Source organism: Lissotriton helveticus, chromosome 2_2 (genome assembly GCF_964261635.1).
Source record: "Lissotriton helveticus chromosome 2_2, aLisHel1.1, whole genome shotgun sequence".
In the NCBI taxonomy this organism is placed as follows: domain Eukaryota; kingdom Metazoa; phylum Chordata; class Amphibia; order Caudata; family Salamandridae; genus Lissotriton; species Lissotriton helveticus.
Window position 1 is genome coordinate 158133988 of NC_136060.1, and position 18746 is coordinate 158152733.

The 18746-nt window shown below is 47.4% G+C and overlaps 1 protein-coding gene across 2 annotated transcripts in view; it reads left to right on the top strand.

Annotated features, from left to right (window-relative positions):
- The window catches only part of GUF1 (GTP binding elongation factor GUF1), a 313519-nt gene that overhangs the window by 142752 nt on the left and 152021 nt on the right, over positions 1-18746 (top strand). For both annotated transcript variants that reach the window (XM_078678240.1, XM_078678239.1), the window contains exon 11: positions 5995-6118. In XM_078678240.1, the coding sequence (XP_078534366.1) occupies positions 5995-6118 (124 nt within the window). The remainder of the gene's footprint in view (positions 1-5994; positions 6119-18746) is intronic.

An 18746-nucleotide genomic window follows, 5' to 3' on the forward strand; every position in this document is an offset into this window, starting at 1 on the left:
CAGATGACATCTTCCAAGAGGGCATCGACGTCCAAGAGCATCATGGCTTCTACAGCAATTCTGAGGCCGAAGATTCCGAAGTCGAGGACATCACTCCAGCACAGCGGGTCGTAAGTAAGACCGTCTACCCCAACCCTTCCTCGACACATTCCAAAAAGGCTTCGGTCACACCCTCGCCCTTGGGTGCACACCGGGACACTGCTTCCACTGCCCCGCCCTCGGGCCCGGCAAAGAAGCTTACTAAGCCTTCTGGCGACTCGGGCTCGAGTCTGTCTGCCAACGGTGCCGGCACACACCTACCGGCACCGAAAAAGTTATCGGCCGCCACGCCGACATCCAAACAATCGGCACCGAAGCCGACTGCTAGTCCCTCAGCACCTAAACCCAAATCGGACCCAAGCAAACATGCTTCGGATTCGTAAAAATCATCGGGTCCGAAAAATCCATCAGAACCGAAAAAACCTTTGGATCCAACGGAGCCGAAACATTCATTGGAGCCGAAAAAAGCACCGAAGCCAAAAGACACTACTAAACAACACGTTTCAAAGCAAAAAGAAGCCCCCAGTTCGGTGCCAAGAACTCCCTCCGCACCAAAAAATCAGGCTACTGCAGAGGACTTATTTCATGCAGACCCTGCACAAAAGACTCTTGTTAAAGATCCAACCACTGGTCGACTAACCCTTAGTTAAAAAAAACGACCACTGGATACACCTGCACCGGCTCCTCATCCAAAGATCCTCTAAGGATCCCCTCCCCTACTCCTCCACCTATGCCATCAACACCTGCTCCGCTACCACAGCACTTCCCTACATTTTCTATCATACCAGATGATGACAACAGGGATGATAGCTCTGACGATACAGGAGGTGGTGCAGATAATCCCTCTATTCCTCCAGGCTCACCTGACCCATGGGATGATTACAACACCCCAGACGTCCCTAACGTCCCTCAAGATGGCATATATCCCTCTAGGCCTTCCCCACCAGAAGACACTATGGGATTTAATCAGCTAGTACACATGGCTGCACAATACCATGTGGTGGACATGCACACTCACCCTGTAGATGAAGACTTCCTAATGGATACTTTTGATAATTCCCCAAATCCTCGTCAATTTTACCCATGCTTAAGGGAGTTATTAAGCATGCTCCTGAAGTCTTCAAAGACCCAGTTAGAACGCGGGTCATCAACCCACGCATAGAGAAAAAATATAAAGCTGCCCCTTCAGATCCAGCATATATTAAAGGCCCAGTACCATTAGACTCTCTTGAGGTCTCTAATGCACGCAAAAGAGAAAATTCACAAACATCAGGTGAAGCTCCCCCACCAGATAAAGAGTCTAAGCTCCTTGACGCATCAGGTCAAAGGCGGCGTCTCAGGCAGCAAACATGTGGCGTATTGCCAATATGCAAGCACTATTGGCAAGATATGACAGGGCACATTATGATGAATTAGAATCATTAATGCAGCACCTCCCTGATAGATATAAAGATAGAGCAAATGAGCTTATCCAAGAGGGAAAAAATATTACAAACACCTCTATTTGTTGTGCATTAGATTCAGCAGACACTGCCTTAAGAGCAATTAACACCAGTGTTTTGCTACGTAGACACGCATGGCTACGTATTTCAGGGTTCAAACATGAAGTCCAAAGTGCTATACTTAACCAGCCCTTTGATGAGCAACACTTATTCGGACCTAATGTAGACGTATCCCTTGAAAAGATGAAGAAGGATACAGATACAGCCAAATCTATGGGAGCCCTGCAGTTGCAGGCTCCCAAACACTCATTTTGCTGCTCATTTTACAGAGGCGCCACAAGAGAAACTCTTCAGACACACCTTCTACCTCTTACAAAGCCCCCACACAATCCACCTATAGTAGGGTCTACCAAAGAGGTGGTTACAGAGGTAACAACAATAAGGGCAGAGGGAAAAACAACAACTCCCGCTCTGCTTCCACCCCTGCCCAATGACTTCCCTCCCCTTCCCCCGCCCCATTCCACTTATGTCAGGGGAAGACTACAAAAATACCTAACAGCCTGGGAAAACATCACATCAGACAGGTGGGTCCTACAAATAATTCAGTCAGGTTACTGTCTCGACCTAACATCTACCCCCCCAAACATACCACCCAGACAGCGTCCAATGTCACAAGAACATCTGATACTGCTCAGACAGGAGGTTCTATCCCTCCTGCAGAAAAATGCAATAGAAATAGTTCCAATGCATCAGCAAAACAAAGGAGTATACTCCCTGCATTTCTTAATCCCAAAGAAGGACGGATCACTAAGGCTTATCCTAGACCTCAGACCCCTAAACCTGTACATACAGTCAGACCACTTTCAAATGGTCAGACTTCAACAGGTCCTTCCGCTCCTTTTACAAGGCGACTTCCTTGTCACTCTGGATCTCAAGGGCGCCTACTTCCACATCTCTATCCACACAGTGCACAGAAAATATCTCAGATTTGTACTAGACGGTCAGCACTACCAATTCAAAGTACTCCCATTCGGAGTCACAACAGCACCAAGGGTGTTTACGAAATGCCTAGCAGTAGTTGCAGCACACTTAAGAAGACAGCATATTCACGTCTTCCCATATCTAGACGACTGGCTCATAAAAGCCAGCTCATACAGCCAGTGTGTACAACACACTCACGCCACAATTCAACTGCTCCACGACTTGGGATTCACAGTAACTCACACCAAGTCACATCTGCAACCGTCACATGTACAATAATATCTGGGCGCTACAATAAACACCCAATTAACACTAGCGTATCCCTCTTCAGCCAGGATAACAAGTGTACAAACTCTCCTAACAAAATTCAAACTGCAACACTCGCTTCCAACTCGAGTGTTCATGCACCTCATAGGAATGGTGGCATCTTGCATATTCATAGTACCTCACGCAAGACAACAAATGCGTCCACTTCAAGAGTGCTTAGCACAACAATGGAACCAGGCTCACGGTCAATTAACAGACCTAGTGTTGGTAGACAGTCGGACTCATCGTTCTCTGCATTGGTGGAACACCAAAAACCTTTCAAAAGGCCGACCGTTTCTAGAGCCAGTTCCTCAAATAGTCATAACAGCCGATGCATCGCTCCCCGGCTTGGGAGCTCACCTACTGCAGCACACATGCAAGGAAGGTGGACACCGCAACAAAAGTTACTCCACTTCAACCACTTGGAGTTACTAGCTGTATTTCTAGCCCTGAAAGCATTCCAAAAGCATCAGGCAAAGCTGTCTTACTCCACACGGACAATATGACAGCAATGTATTACATAAACAAACAAGGGGGGATACACTCTCTGCAGCTCTCTCAGTTAGCGCAGCAGATATGGAGATGGGCTATACCACTAAAGATCTTCCTCTTAGCCCAACATGTTCCAGGAGTACAAAACACCATGGCAGATCTGTTAAGTCGACAGACACAGCAGAAACACGAGTGGGAACTTCATCCACAAGTTCTTCAACCGTTCTTTCAACTGTGGGGTCAACCTCAGATAGACCTCTTCGCCACCCACGAAAACGCAAAATGCCCAAACTTCGCCGCCAGATATCCACACCCACTGTCCAAAGGCAATGCGATATGGATGAACTGGTCCGGAAAATTTGCGTACGCTTTTCCTCCTCTCCCACTACTTCCGTTAGTGGTATGCAGACTACAGCAACATTCCCTAACACTTATTCTAGTTGCTCCAACTTGGGCCAGACAACCGTAGTACACCACGCTGCTGCAACTTTCTGTGATACCACACCAGAAACTAAGCCTATCTCCACGCCTATTAACACAGAACCATGGAGAGATCAGACACCCGGACCCAGCGCAGCTCAACCTTGCGATCTGGCTCCTGAAGTCATAGAGTTCGGTTACCTTAACCTCCCTCCAGACTGTATGAACGTTATTAAAGAAGCTAGACGTCCCACCACTAGAGCATGTTATGCAGCTAAGTGGAAACGGTTCGTAATATATGTGTCAAAACAACCACATCAATCCTTTAGATGTGTCTATTCAACACATCATAGGATACATATTACACCTTCAAAAAGTGTATATTAGTGTACACGTCCATCAGACTGCACCGTGCGGCCATTGCAGCATACTTACAAAATAGACACCATCTATCTCTTTTCAGAGTACCTACCATAAAGGCTTTCATGGAAGGACTCAAAAGAATAATCCCTCCCAGAACACCACTTTCACCAGTGTGGAACTTAAACATTGTTCTCACATGGTTAATGGGACCCCCTTTGAACCGTTACATAAATGTGAATTGCAATTCCTAACTTGGAAAGTAGCTTTCCTAGTAGCTATTACTTCTCTCAGAAGAGTTAGTGAACTACAAGCATTTACCATACAAGAGCCCTTTCGGCAAATGCATCATAATAAAGTGGTTCAACGTACTAATCCTAAATTCCTTCCAAAAGTCATTTCACCCTTCCATCTGAATCAGTCTGTTGAGCTGCCCGTATTTTTCTCGCAGCCACAAACAGTCGCAGAAAGAGATCTTCACACATTGGATGTCAAAAGAGCATTGCTTTACTACATTTAAAGGACACAAACTTTTCATAAAACTAAACCACTTTTTGTGTCTTTTTCACCACCACATAAAGGTAACCCCATATCAAAATCTGCGATAGCTAGGTGGATTGTGAAATGCATACAAATCTGTTACCACAAAGTTAAACGGACGTTATCTATTCCTTGCATAGTCCATTCTACAAGAAAAATATGGGCTTCAATGGCATTTTTGGGGAACATTCCCCTAGTTATATGCAAAGCAGCTACATGGTCTACACCGCACACATTCACAAAACACTATTGTGTAGATGTGCAAACTAAACAACAAGCAACATGCGGCCAGGCTGTACTAAAAACCCTGTTTCAAACAACTGCAACAGATACTGGTGGTCGCCGCTAAAGGTGGGTACTGCTATATAATCTATGCACAGTGTGTAGTCTGCAGCTCATATGCCTCGAACGGAAAATGCTACTTACCAGTATGCATCTGTTCTTGACATGTAGAGATGCAGAGTTACACACGCCCACCCACCTCCCCGGCTACCTTTATCTGTTCCAGTATTATCTTAATTAGATACAAATTACATGGACATTACTACTTTCTTGTAGGACTCCATCACTTCCCTACTGGCGAAAAACAATCTGGGGATGGAGCCGATGCCCATGCGCTGTTTGATGCAAAGGAGGAGTCACCTATCCTGTGACTTCCAAAGACTTTTCTACAACAAAAACAAACTGCAAACATCCAGGCCCAACACTAGGTGGCCCTCTATGCACAGTGTGTAAACCTGCAGCTCTACATGCCAAGAACAGATGCATACTGGTAAGTAGCATTTTCCTTATATTACAGAATGTCACTGTAAGGTCACTTTTCTACTTTTATTGCTGTGGCAGTACCCTGACAAAGCCAGTAGGCCTGAGTTAAGTATCTACACCTAATCATATTGTGTTACGGGTATGTTGGTGGTTTTTGTGGTTTTAGGGTTCGAAGCTTGCTGAGATGCTATATGTTGGGTGGAAATACTTGAGGAGACCCATATCCCATCATGTACGTATTTAGGAATTAATGTGTTCTGTTTAAGTAGTGTGGGTGCAATAAAGTACTTTTTCTTTATATAAATAAATGTACTGATTGGACACAGATTTATTCAGTATTGTTTGTTTCGGGCCTAAGGACTAGAGTGCTAGCCCTCACCATCTTCCCTGAGTAGACCTTGGACTGCTCTGCCTCTTGTCAGGTTTGAACACAACGTCACATTGGAATCTTTCTGTGGCTATTCTATTCATAAATCCCACGCTTGCACTGATCTATTACCTTTATTTAAGTATTGTGATCAAAGCATAGTTATATTCTGAAATTCATAAATAATTTCTCTCCTTCCGTGATTACCTGGCAAAAACATTATCTGATGTATTGTTGTGCTTTATCAGGTTTTGCCTTTCTTTTCATTGCCTTTTTTTATAGGCATGTTTCCAACAGACCAGTCTGAATATAACAATTTAAAAAGTGCTGTGGAAAAACTAACACTAAATGACTCTAGTGTCACAGTGCATAGAGACAGCAGCCCTGCCTTGGGTGCGGGCTGGAGGTAAGTCCTTTTTCTTTAATTTGTTCTGCTTTGGCATTATGAGTATTCTTTATTGTACTTCCTATGGTATGTTAAAAATTTTGTAAAGGGCGTGAACACTATTTGCCGTATTGGCGCTAGTATCAGACATAAAACCTAAGGACGGTGGTGGCTGAAAAGCAGTTTTTGGCGATGGTACGAGAAAGTCAGGGTTTTAGTTGCTTTGTGAATTTTAGGAGGTTAGGCTGCGCTCTGTGATGGTCAGGCATCAAATTCCACCATTTGCATGTTGAGTAGGAAAAGCTTCCCCCCAAAATGTGCCTTCATGATTCTGGAGATGATTACCTGTTCTGCCGTGATAGACTGCCTGGAGCGAGTAGGTAAGTACTATTTGAAAGTCTTTTGAAAAAAGAGGGGGCCAACCTTGCTGGGCCTTATGAGCCCAGCACAGGGCTTTAAACTGGATTTGCGCCCTGATTGGAAGCCAGTACAGTTCCTTAATGGTATGGGAAATTGTGCAGAATTTTGGCCAATTCATCAGTTCACGGCTGCAGCGTTTTGAAGGGTCTTGAATTTGTTTTGTAGGTGAATTTGGGACCCTACATATAGTGTGTTACAATAATCTAGTTAGGAAACTACTAAGGCATTTATAACTGTTTTCCTCAACTCTATTGGAAGGAAGGGGAACATTCTTGTTCGGATTTTCAAAGTGAGAAAACAGGAAAATGTCACTTGCTTGATGTGATCCGTAAATACTAGCTTGATGTCAAAAGTAACACTCAAATTTCTCGCCTTCTGGACCAGAGATGGCAGAGACCAAAGGTTGGGGGACCACCAGTTGGTGTTCCAAAAAGAGGTGTTGTTGCCAAAAAGTAACACCGCAGTCTTTTCGGAATTTAGTTTCAAACCGTTCTTCTGCATCCAGTCACTGATGTTACCCATGCAGATATTGAATTGTTAGCCTACTTTTTCTGATTGGGAATGGACTGATTCAACTATCTTGGTGTCATCAACATAGGAGAATACTGAAAAGCCACTTTCGCGGATGAGTTCGATGAACGCTTTAAATAGGTTCGGACTCCACGAGGAGCCCTGGGATACCCTGCAAGGAAGGGTAAAAGGGTCTGAAGTTAAGTCCTCAAGAGTTAATACCTGCTCCATGTTGGACCCATGATGCCAATACTTTCGACTTCCTAGAATATCTGTTTATAAAATATTGATCAATGATTTCAGCAAACTCATCACTGACCTGGGTTTTAGCTTTGTATTCCTCCTAGAAGCTCCTTCTAGGCCCCAAAGGATGGGAACCTGACTACAAGAGTGCCAGATGAAACAAATTCTGGTACACTTTGATAATTCAGCATTAAGTAATGAGATCAGAAGCCTTGTGACTGCAGACATCCTGTTTCTCTCCCTTGTTCAATTTGTAATATTCTTCTATGCATTTTTGTTCAACTGTGTAGTTTTAGGTGTAGTACAATTCAGCTTCAGCTGTCTGTCAGTACATAGAGAAGGGCTTTTTGTGAGCCTCATTCAGCCTTTAGGAGTAGGTAATGTCAGTCATGCCACTGGGCATTTTGTGTGCCTGCTTTGCAGTTCTGATTGTCAAAATTCTCCTCCAAGATTGCAGCCGATGAGAACGCAGCGCACCGTGGCCCCTGTCTGGCACTGCATGGGAGTACTTTGCAGGAATTTACCCTCTCCGTTGTTCAGGTGGTGCTGCGTTGTGGGCTGCCAACATCCATAGATTGCTGTTGGTTATGGTGGCTATCTTACTGTGCTACTATTTGAAGACTGCTGTAGAGTTCAGCCTCAGCACTGAGTATTACGGCTGTCTTAGAAAGGTATTACCATTTTGAGATTGCTGCCACAGTCAGGGCAAATATCACACTTTAGTAACTGCAAGAAAATGTGTTATTAGTTGGGGAGGATGTGAGTCCTTCTTAAGTAATAAGCCAAAAATCCTGTTAGGTGCAAGTAAGAACTTCAATAAATAAACTTGGGCTCATCCACTGGGAGCTATGGCACAGAGCAGACAGTCTTAACTTAAGGGAAATTTTGTAAAGTATGTAGCAGTATCAAAAAAAAAATGACACCAAAATCCAATAAGCGAACCAAAGATCTGAATGTTGGAATCTAAAGGGAAAAATTTGCCCAGAAAAAGTAGAGAGTCATTCAGAAGTCACAGGACCTAGGCTTTGTTACAGTTTGAACATGATTGAGCTTAGGTCATATAACCAAAGAGGGCTGTCAGGGTAAAAAACGTAATGATTAAGGGCCAGATGTAGGAAGCCTAATACCGGTCGGTAACGGCCGAAATTACCGAATTTCGGCCGTTACTGACCGGTATTAGGCTTTTCAGATGTAGGAGGCCACATTTCAGGATTCGGTAATTTACCAAATCAATAATTCAAGAAATCGGTAAATTACCGAATTCTTAAAATACCGATTCGGTAAATTACCGAATCTGTAATGTAGGGAGCACTCAAGTGAGTGCTTCTTACATTTAAGGATTCGTTATTTACCACCAACATTTAGTTGGTGGTAAATAACAAATTCCTTTTAAAAAGCAATGTTTTGCTTTTTATTCAGTGCCCTGTGGCAGACATACATGCCCTTAGTTAGGGCATGTATGTGTGCCACATGTGCACCCATGCACTATTCAGGGGTGCAACAGGGTGTCAATGTAACACCCTGCCACCCTTGAAAGGGTTCCCCCTATTACCGATTCGGTATTTACCGATTCGGTATTTACCGATTCGATAATTCCCATTCATTCCTATAGGCCTCCAGGCCCATAGGAATGAATGGGAATTACTGAATCAGTATTTACCGATTCGGTAAATACCGAATCGGTAAATACCAATTCTTAATTACCGAATATTACCGATTCGGTAATTTTTACCAAAAAATTATCTACATCCCATTTACCTATTCTTAAATACTTAATCGGTAAAATTCGGTATTTAAGAATAGGTAAATTGAGTTTACCTACATCTGGCCCTAAGTCTCTAAAATAGAAGTCAAAATCTTCCAATGGAGCAAGGCTGCAGACTGCGTCCGGCGAAGTCCTCTTGAACTTGAATAGCCATTGGCCGAGGTCCTGCTGAAACAGTTGATTGGGCAGGAAAGGCTCAGAGTGAGAAAATTCAAATGTCTCAGTTGGAAAATCCTTCTTTTGAAAACTTACCTGCCACTGCTGTGCTGTCCAGAACGGTCGGAGGGGACAAAAAAGCGTTACCTGTCCTCACGCTGCCCGTACGCTGCTCCCGCCTCCCGGACACCATTTCTTATCGTTCCCTGTGTGGCGCGTGTATCTTGCGTCACAGGGAAACGCCAGGAGGCGCATCTTAAGCGCGCAAGGGCTCCCGCAGCGCGGGTTGGAAAATCCTTTTTTTGAAAACTTACCTGCCACTGCTGTGCTGTCCAGAACTGTTGGAGGGGACCGCAACGCTTTGCCTGCCCTCACACTGCCTGTACGCTGCTCCCGCCTCCCGGACACCATTTCCCGGCGTTCCCTGTGTGGCGCATGTATCTTGCGTCACAGAGAAGCGCCAGGAGGCGCCTCTTAAGCGTACAACGGCTCCCGCAGTGCGGGACGTGTGCGGGCGTGCCTGGGCCGAGGGCAGGCCCGTCAGCGACCGAAAGAGGCCGGGCTGGGCTACCCCTCCAACATTGACTCCGGGACATTACGTAAGCTTGTGTTACTGGACTTGAACTGAAGGGGGGTGTATTAGTTTGTTTAAGGAACAGCATTGTTTTAATAAGCTGATCCTTTTTCTTACTTTTTATATAACTGTTTGTAGCTACTTAGTTTGGGTATGAGTAAGACCGCGCGCAAAGGGGGGGCGAGGGTGGGAGTGGTAGGGATCTTAATTGCCTTCCTTAGTCGGGCGGAATCCGTGTTAATACACGAGATCTAGCTAACCGAAAGGAGGCTCTCATTGGACCCCTTTTGCTCATTCATAGGGCAAATTCCCTTACTAGAACAACCTGCTGCCCCAACTCCATGTCCTCCACCATCATTAGTGACAACAGGCAGCCCTCAGCTAGGCTCCTTAAATTTTTGCATGGGGGATAGCATATCTTCTTCACCCCCAGTTACTCCTACTAATGTGCTTACCAGGCAGCAAAAGTTAGCAGCAGCCCCCCGAAGCAATGTTCAAGCAAAGAAAAGGAAAGCGCATAGTGCCCCTAAAGCCAGCCTCCAGGTATCAAAGCAGGCTAAGAACAAGAGTGTGGTCCAGTGAGGGGAGGGATTTCAGCTCCACCTGCCGAGTCTGAATATACTGGAGTGGGTGCAGTAAATAAAGATCATACTCCATCGGGGTCATATCATTTAGATTCCACAGAGGCTCAAGATATCTTTTTGAAATGGATGGAAGCTAAATTGTTAGCCTTGATTGATCCTCTTATGCTTAGACTAGCTGCAATAGATCAGAGATTAATTAAAATAGAGGACCATATAACTAGTCCCATCCCTCCATCCTGGGAATAGCCACCTCGAGGCTATGGGGGGCTAGTCAGGTGGGAAACACATCTGGGTTACCACGACGAGCAGTGTCGCATCCACACTCCCTTTACTCCCCCTAGCGTGCCCTTCGACTCCTCCTATTTCAACTATACCAGCACATAATGGCCCACAAACATGCAAGGAAGGGCCAAAAGGCCCAGTGGGGAGACTACAGGGCGAGGGAGGGGATAACCTGATTAATGTCTTGCTCGATCTTCCGCCTGAGGCTTCACCCCATACCATGGTGTTGGCTAACGTCTCGAGATTGAAACCCCATGAGGAGGAACATTGGTCCTCACTTAAGAACAAGGCCCTTCATTTCCTGAATCTAAGAACTGGGCTTGGAAGCCATCTGTTTGCTGAATTCAGGATGGTTAGAAGGGTCGCCTGGGTGGGTAAATCTGAAAAAGGCCTGTCTGGGGACAGTGTAGTTTTAAGTTTCAGGTCACCAAGTATGGTTCGGTGTATCCTAGAATGGGCAGCTTCTTTTGCAATATGTAAAGATGCTATTAACGTCCTCCCGCTGGGGTATTTTTATCAATCAAGCATAAATTTCAGAGGGGCAACACATAGGATACCGGAGCATTCGCTAGGCCTCACTAATTGTGCGGTTCCGATCTTTAATAGATATGAGGCACTTAGCTCACTGGAGGAAAATGATTGACTGGGTCCCAGATCCAATCATTTTACTTCTGCAGATCTAGTTATAAGGGACATGGGAGAGCCTGGTCCTAAACTAAACATCCAGGACCTAGGAGGTCCCCCTTTTGCAACAAATACTGCCCCGGAAGATCCAAATATTAGAGTAGAATACCTTTGAGTTAGACGATAGCTCTATTAAGACATATCACGAAGAAATTATCCCATTGGCTGATGCAATCGATAAATGAGCAGCACCTGGGGATAATTGGTTACATACATGTGCCAAATCTAGTACCGGGCCACCAAACCTTGCCCTAACCTCCTGGAATATTGCTGGGCTGAAGAATAAATTATTGTCATCAGACTGGTTATCTTTCATTGAAACCAATGAAATTCTGGCTTTTCAAGAAACATGGTCAGTGGACCCCGAGTTCAGACTAGGCTATTTAATTTTTTTCAAACCTGCTATTGCTGGTCAAAGGGGGAGACTTATGGGGGGATTAACTATTTGGGTGAGACAGAATGACAGGTATAAAGTACAGCAGTTGGAGACTGATAGTAATTATATTTTAATAATTAAGATAAAGGTCCCTGATGTCGAGGACCTTATACTTTTTAACGTTAATGCTAGAGGGATGGCCAGAGGGAAAGCCTCAGATACTGTCGCTCCTCATGATTCCTATCTCGACCAGTATAAAGGAGGGGGAAATATATTAGTCGCCGGTGACTTGAACTGTTCCTTTGAACTACTAGACACTAATGATGTAGACCTAGGCCTCGTGGAGGATTTGCAATGGGACATCCCGCAACTAACATTAACCCCCATCAGGAAATGGACGGATGCTGCTTTACAGTTAAAAACGCGTTGTCTGGAGCATGGATTAAGGGCGGTTAATGGGAGGACGAAATCAGATAAGCAGAGCTCTCCCACTTATAGTAGCGGGCTGCGATGTAGTCGTATAGACTATATACTCCTCAACAAGGAATATTGGCCTAATGTGATAGAAATGATTGTCTTGGAAAGGGTGGAAAGTGATCATAATCCCCTGGTTTTATCATTTCACCTAGTAGAAAGTCACGTTGTAGTTGACCCTCATGCGGGTGTAGAATTACATCTAAGTAATGATACCAGGAGAGTAAAATGGTCGAATCTATTAAATAAAGAGGTTCAGTTAGAGGCTATCAACCAGCTGGTCCTCCAAAATTGTTTTATACAACTGGAAAATAAGTCCAATGCCACTTCCATTCATATTGAACTTTTTAACAAGCTGAAGGGCTTTTTTATAACTAGCATTCAAAAATCGCAAAATTATGCCAAAGCATCGGTTGATTCATGGTATGGGAAATCATGCAGGGAGGCCTACAAAGCACTAGCAATGGCGATAAGATCTAAAAACAGGGATATGATCAAAAATGCGATGGTGGAGTACAAGTTAGCGCAACACAAGGCCAAAAGGGAATGGGACGAGCAATATTGGAAAGAGCTTTACCATGCTAGTAAAGACAGGAACATGGTTGTATTTTGGCATCTGGTCAAGTGGGGCAAGGGAAAGCCCAGCCAACCGCCATCCAATCATGTAGCACCCGAACTTTGGGTTTCACATTTTAAGACACAGTTCGCCAATAATGCTCAAAAATGTGAACTATCTGGAGGTCCCCCCATCAACCATGTTGGCAATCCCCCCTTGCATTTTACTAAGCAGGAAGTTGACACTGCACTCAACACTGTACCGAGTGGAAGAGCGCCCCGGCTTGACTGTGTTCCTGCTGACCTGTTCTTGTATAATAAGGTTCTGTGGGTAACCTACATCCAGCTTCTAGTGAATGCCATTGCAAGTGGTTCTCCCATACCTGAATCACGGATGGGCGTGGTTTTTACGCCGATTTTTAAAAAAGGGGATCGTTCAGATCCTGGCAATTATAGGCCTATAAGTTTAATTGACTGTATCCAGAAGGTGACTGCTAGGCTCGTGCTGAGTAGAATTGCAGGTTGGATCGAAAAGTTCGATATCCTCTCACCTTTACGGGCTGGGTTCCGCTCACATACAAGCACAATAGACCAGGTTTTTAGATTTGTTTTAATTTATTGGCGCATGGTGATCCTTAAAGGAAGTAGAATATATGCCGCATTTGTAGATCTCAAGTCGGCATTTGACTTAGTTCCGCTTGCCAAGTTGTGGAGTGTCCTTGCGGAACAGGGCATGCCTTTGGATCTACTGGCCTTTTTAATTAAACTCCATGATGCGAATTTTGCACAAATTCGCTGGGGTCAGCAAGGGAAAGTCACAGACAGATTTCCGATCGTCAAAGGGGTCTGACAGGGGTGTGTACTGGCACCAACACTATTTTCCCTGTATATTAATAGGGTGACCCAGTACTTTTTAGATCACCTCACTGATGCCCCCACACTTGATGGTAGGAGGATCCCTCTGCTAATGTTTGCAGACAATACCTTGTTAATTTCCAAAACGGAACGAGGCCTGCAGATGGCGATTGCGAGATTTGAGGTTTTCTGCCAGCCTTATAATTAATGTGGACAAGACTAAGTTCATGGTGCTACATAAACAAAAGATTGTAAAAGAGAGGGTAACCATGAACAAAGCCACACTTGAGCAGACCAAAGTTTTTACGTACTTGGGTATCCCGTTAGGATGTAAATTAAATTGGATTTCGCATGTAGATCAGTTGGTACTTAAACACGCACAATTATCTGGTGCCCTGTTAAAAGAAAAGCGCCTTTCCTATACGAAACCGATTTTGCCAGTGTTAAAAATGTACAACTCAAAAATTACAACTTCTGTCCTGTATGGGGCCGAATTATGGGGCTTTAGTAATCTAGTGGCACTAACGACTTCCCAACACAAATTCATGAGGGGTTATAACAGGCCTCCTTCAATCTACTCCATTATTACCCCTCTATTACGATCTGGGTTGCCAGTTCCTAGAGGACGTGGCATGCTATAGACCTGTGGCCTACTGGAGGATGCTCTGGGTTACCCCCAAGCTCGTCTAGTATGCACAAGCTCTACTTGAGATCAGGGATGCCGATAGTGCGGGTAAAATCTCATGGTTAAGGCAGGTAAAGGCCACCTATTATGACATGGGCCTTAACTCTTTGTGGCAAAATCCTGCAGATACTGTGTTTCCGTCTCGAAAGGATTTCTAGGAGCTATATTGGAATATGGTCACCATGAAACGTTTTATGTCTTTAACCAGGCCCTCTTTGTCAAGAGATTTCTTGGAGACCAAACCCACTTCTGTCTTTGAAAGGTATTGGGATTTTATTACGGTACCTAGTGACAGGAAATGGTACCACCAATTTAGGGTGGGTACCCTCCCTATCTGAAAGAGACACGTTAGTGATAGATTCCTTACCTTAGAATATCCCCAGGCGTCAGACTGGATCCGGAAAATTCCGTGTCGCAATACCCCTGTGTGCCGGCAGGCGTTGTACGCGGCTCCGCATCCGTCGTCGGCGTCGTTAGCGCCGGAATGATGTTGTCTGAGTACTTAGACGCCGCCCTCGCGCGCTGACGTCAGTTCTTCTTTTTTTCCGCGCCAGCTATCGCAGATCCGGAGAAGCTCTACCCCTTAGTCATTTTTTGACTAAACTTTTTGATCTTTTTGATAATTTTTCTCTCGAGTCTCTCGACTCCTACGGTGCCGGTAGAGATGCCCGGGTTCAAACCCTGCTCCAAGTGCAGCCGACTAATGTTGGTTACCGACCCCCATTGCCAGTGTTTTCAGTGTCTAGGCCTCGACCACGACGACCGCACCTGCTCCGACTGCCGGGCCCTGACGTCTAAGGCTAGGCGGGAGCGGTCCTGCAAGCGACTGGAGCTCCGGCAGTCGGCCCGCACCGTTCCAGGTCCCGGTCCCACAGGCTGTCGAGGGACCGGTCGCGGGGTCGGAGCCCTCGTAGCTCCGAGAGTCGGCATCGGTCTTCAGGATCCAGGTCCTCAGGTAAGAGGTATGAGAGGTCGGAGAGACGTCATCGTTCTTCCGACCCACCCCGATGCTCGCGCGACGTGGCCAGGGGTTCGGGTGACACCACCCACGCGTATCCGCCGGAGTCGCAGGCGTCGCCACCTACCCCATACCTTCCGGTCCCTGAGCACGCCATGCCTGGTTGAGGTCCGCCAACTTTTTGGCCGATGTCCAGGCCACACTTCAGGACATGCCGTTTGATGGCCGTCGGGTGCCTTTCGCTCCTTTCGTGGCCAAGGATGGGGCGCTCCCACACGTGCTGTCAGCCACGCACCGCAGAATGCTACACAGCGCGGTGGCGGCCGTGGAAACCACCGTGGCGGCGGTTGGGGACAACGGCGAGGCCAGTCCACACCTTCCCCTGCAGCACCCGCATCAAAACCCTCCTAGTCCGTGCTTTCAGGCCCATGTGACACCAGTGGGGGACAGGGTTCGCCATCACCTCTTCCACTGGCGCACTGTCTCGTCGGACAGGTGGGTGCTGCAAATCGTCCAAAGGGGCTACTCCCTCCCCTTTGAGACGACCCCTCCAGCCATGCCACCGCAATACCACCGCTTGTTGGGGGATCACTTGCGACTTCTGCAAGAGGAAGTTACGGCCCTCCTGGCCAAGGGGGTCATTGAGCGCGTTCCTGGGCCAGAAGTAGGGTGTGGTTGTTACTCCCACTACTTTCTGGACCTACGGTACGTCAGCAGCTTCCTCCGGAAGGAGAAGTTCAAGATGCTGACTGTGGCTCAGGTCTTAGCTGCCCTGGACCCAGGAGACTGGATGGTAGCGTTGGACTTAGAGGACGCCTATTTCCACGTCCCCGTCTTGCCGGCCCACCGGCGTTACCTGCGGTTCATGGTAGGTCACGAGCACTTTCAGTTTATCGTGCTCCCCTTCGACCTTACCAGCGCCCCATGGGTGTTCACAAAAGTGATAGCGGTGGTCGCAGCTCATCTGCGCAAGTTAGGGGTTTTCCCCTACCTCGACGACTGGTTGTTGAAGGCGGGCTCGCCCCAGACAGTCGTCCGCCACCTCCAGACTACGGCCGATCTCCTGCACCTGCTGGGGTTCTCCATCAATATGCCGAAGTCACACCTGTGTCCCTCTCGGAAGCTCCTCTTCATCGGAGCGGTTCTAGACTCGGCGCAGTTTCGGGTTTATCCTCCCGAACAGCGGGTTCAGGATATTCAGGCTCTGATTCCGCTCTTTCAGCCTTTATCCCGAGTCTCGGTCAGGTTGACGCTGCGGCTTCTGGGGCTGATGGCCTCCTGCATCCTTCTGGTGCATCACGCCCGGTGGCGGATGCGGGCTCTGCAGTGGGACCTGAAGTTTCAGTGGGCCCAGCATCAGGGTAACTTGTCCGTCCATGTCTTGATCTCGGAGGGCACTGCAAGACAGTTGCAGTGGTGGCTCACGGATCGCGATTGGGTCAGCGGCAGATCCCTCTCCCTACCCCAACCGGAGCACGTAGTTGTGATGGACGCGTCCCTCCAGGGCTAGGGGGGCCACATGGGAGAGGCGGAGATCAGAGACCTCTGGTCTCCGGCGGAGTCCCAGCTCCAAATCAACCTTCTGGAGCTGCGGGCGATCCGACTTGCACTGAAGGCATTCCTCCCCTCTGTCAGGGGGAGTGTAGTGCAGGTGTTCACGGACAACACCACCACCATGTGGTACTGCAACAAACAGGGCGGGGTGGGGTCGTGGACCCTATGCCAGGAGGCTCTGCGCCTCTGGCAGTGGCTGGAACATCAGGGCGTGACCCTGGTGGTTCAACACCTGGCAGGTTCTCTGAACGCCAGGGCGGACAAACTCAGCCGTCGGTGCATGATGGATCACGAATGGCGTCTGAACTCGGAAGTGGTGCAAGGTCTCTTTCAGCAATGGGGAGAGCCTTGGTTAGATCTATTCGCCAAAGAAGAGAACGCGCAATGTCATCAGTTCTGCGCGTTGGAATTTCCAAGGCGGCACTCGCTCTGAGACACTTTTCGTCGCGAGTGGAGTTGCGGTCTATAGTACGCCTTTCCGCCTATACCACTTCTGCCCAGAGTGCTGAAGAAGATCAGGCGCGACCGGGCCCAGGTTATCCTTGTGGCTCCGGACTCGGCACGAAGATATTGGTATCCAGAGCTACTCCGCATGTCTATCGATCCCCCGATTCGTCTGCCTCTTCAGGAGGACCTTCTGTCGCAGCAGCAGGGGACGGTCCTCCACCCGAACCTGTCCAGTCTCCACCTACAAGCTTGGAGATTGAGCGGTGACAGTTGAGGCCATTTGACTTGCCTCCTGAAGTCTGTAATGTCATTCTGGCATCTAGGCGTCCCTCCACAAAGTCGGTATACGCCTGCAGTTGGAACAGATTTGTGGCATGGTGCACAGCAAAGGCTGTGGATCCACTCTCTGCCCCCCTTTCTGAGGTTCTCCTCTTCCTTCTTCTCTTGCCCAGCAGGGCTCTGCTCTGGGCACTATCAAGGGCTACCTTTCTGCCCTTTCCGCGTTCTTAAGGCTACCTGATCAGCCATCTTTGTTCAAGTCCCCTATTGTAAATAGGTTTTTGAGGGGCATCGCACACGTTTCCTCCTGTTCCTTTCGTGATGTCTCAGTGGGACTTGAACCTTGTACTTACTTATCTAATATGTGCTCCCTTTGAGCCGCTCCATAACTGTCCTCTCCGTCTTCTTACTTTGAAGACTGCTTTCCTGGTTGCCATCACCTCTGCCAGGAGAGTGAGTGAACTCCAGGCTCTTTCTTCCACACCTCCTTTCCTCTCTGTCCATCCGGACAAGGTTGTGTTGCGGACGAGACCCTCTTTCCTGCCCAAGGTTGTCACGGCCTTCCACATCTGGCAGTCCATCACCTTGCCCACCTTCTTTCCCCCTCCGCATCCCCGGAAAGAGGAAGAGAGGCTCCACCGTCTGGACCCAAAACGTGCTCTCTCTAACTATCCGGATCGCACATGCCAGCTCCGGGTGGATTACCAACTCTTTTTTGGTTACGTGGGCGCTAAGAAGGGACGGGCGGTGAACATGCGGACCATTTCTCGGTGGATCATCTTGTGCATCCAGACGTGTTACTCCTTGGCCAAGAAGGAACCTCCTATTGGGCTGAGGGCTCATTCCACTCGGGCCACGGCGACTACGACTGCCCTGGGCCGAGGAGTGCCCTTGCAGGACATTTGTCAGGCAGCTACGTGGGCCTCGCTGCACACGTTTGCAAGACACTGCTGCCTGGACAGCCAAGTCCGGACGGATGGCTTCTTTGGCCGTTCCATCCTCCAGGACTTTCTGGTGTGATTATTGGTTTGCAGACCCACCACCGGGGTTGGTATTGCTGGGGTATCTATTCTAAGGTAAGGAATCTATCACTAACGTGTCTCTTTCAGATGCACAAGTTGTGTAACGATATATCTGTAAGAGACATTAGTTAGTGATAGATTCCTTACCGACCCACCCATCCTCCCCGTTCAGCAAACCGATATCTAGGGTTATGGTCATCCCCTTTCAGGGCCCTAGTTTCATGGC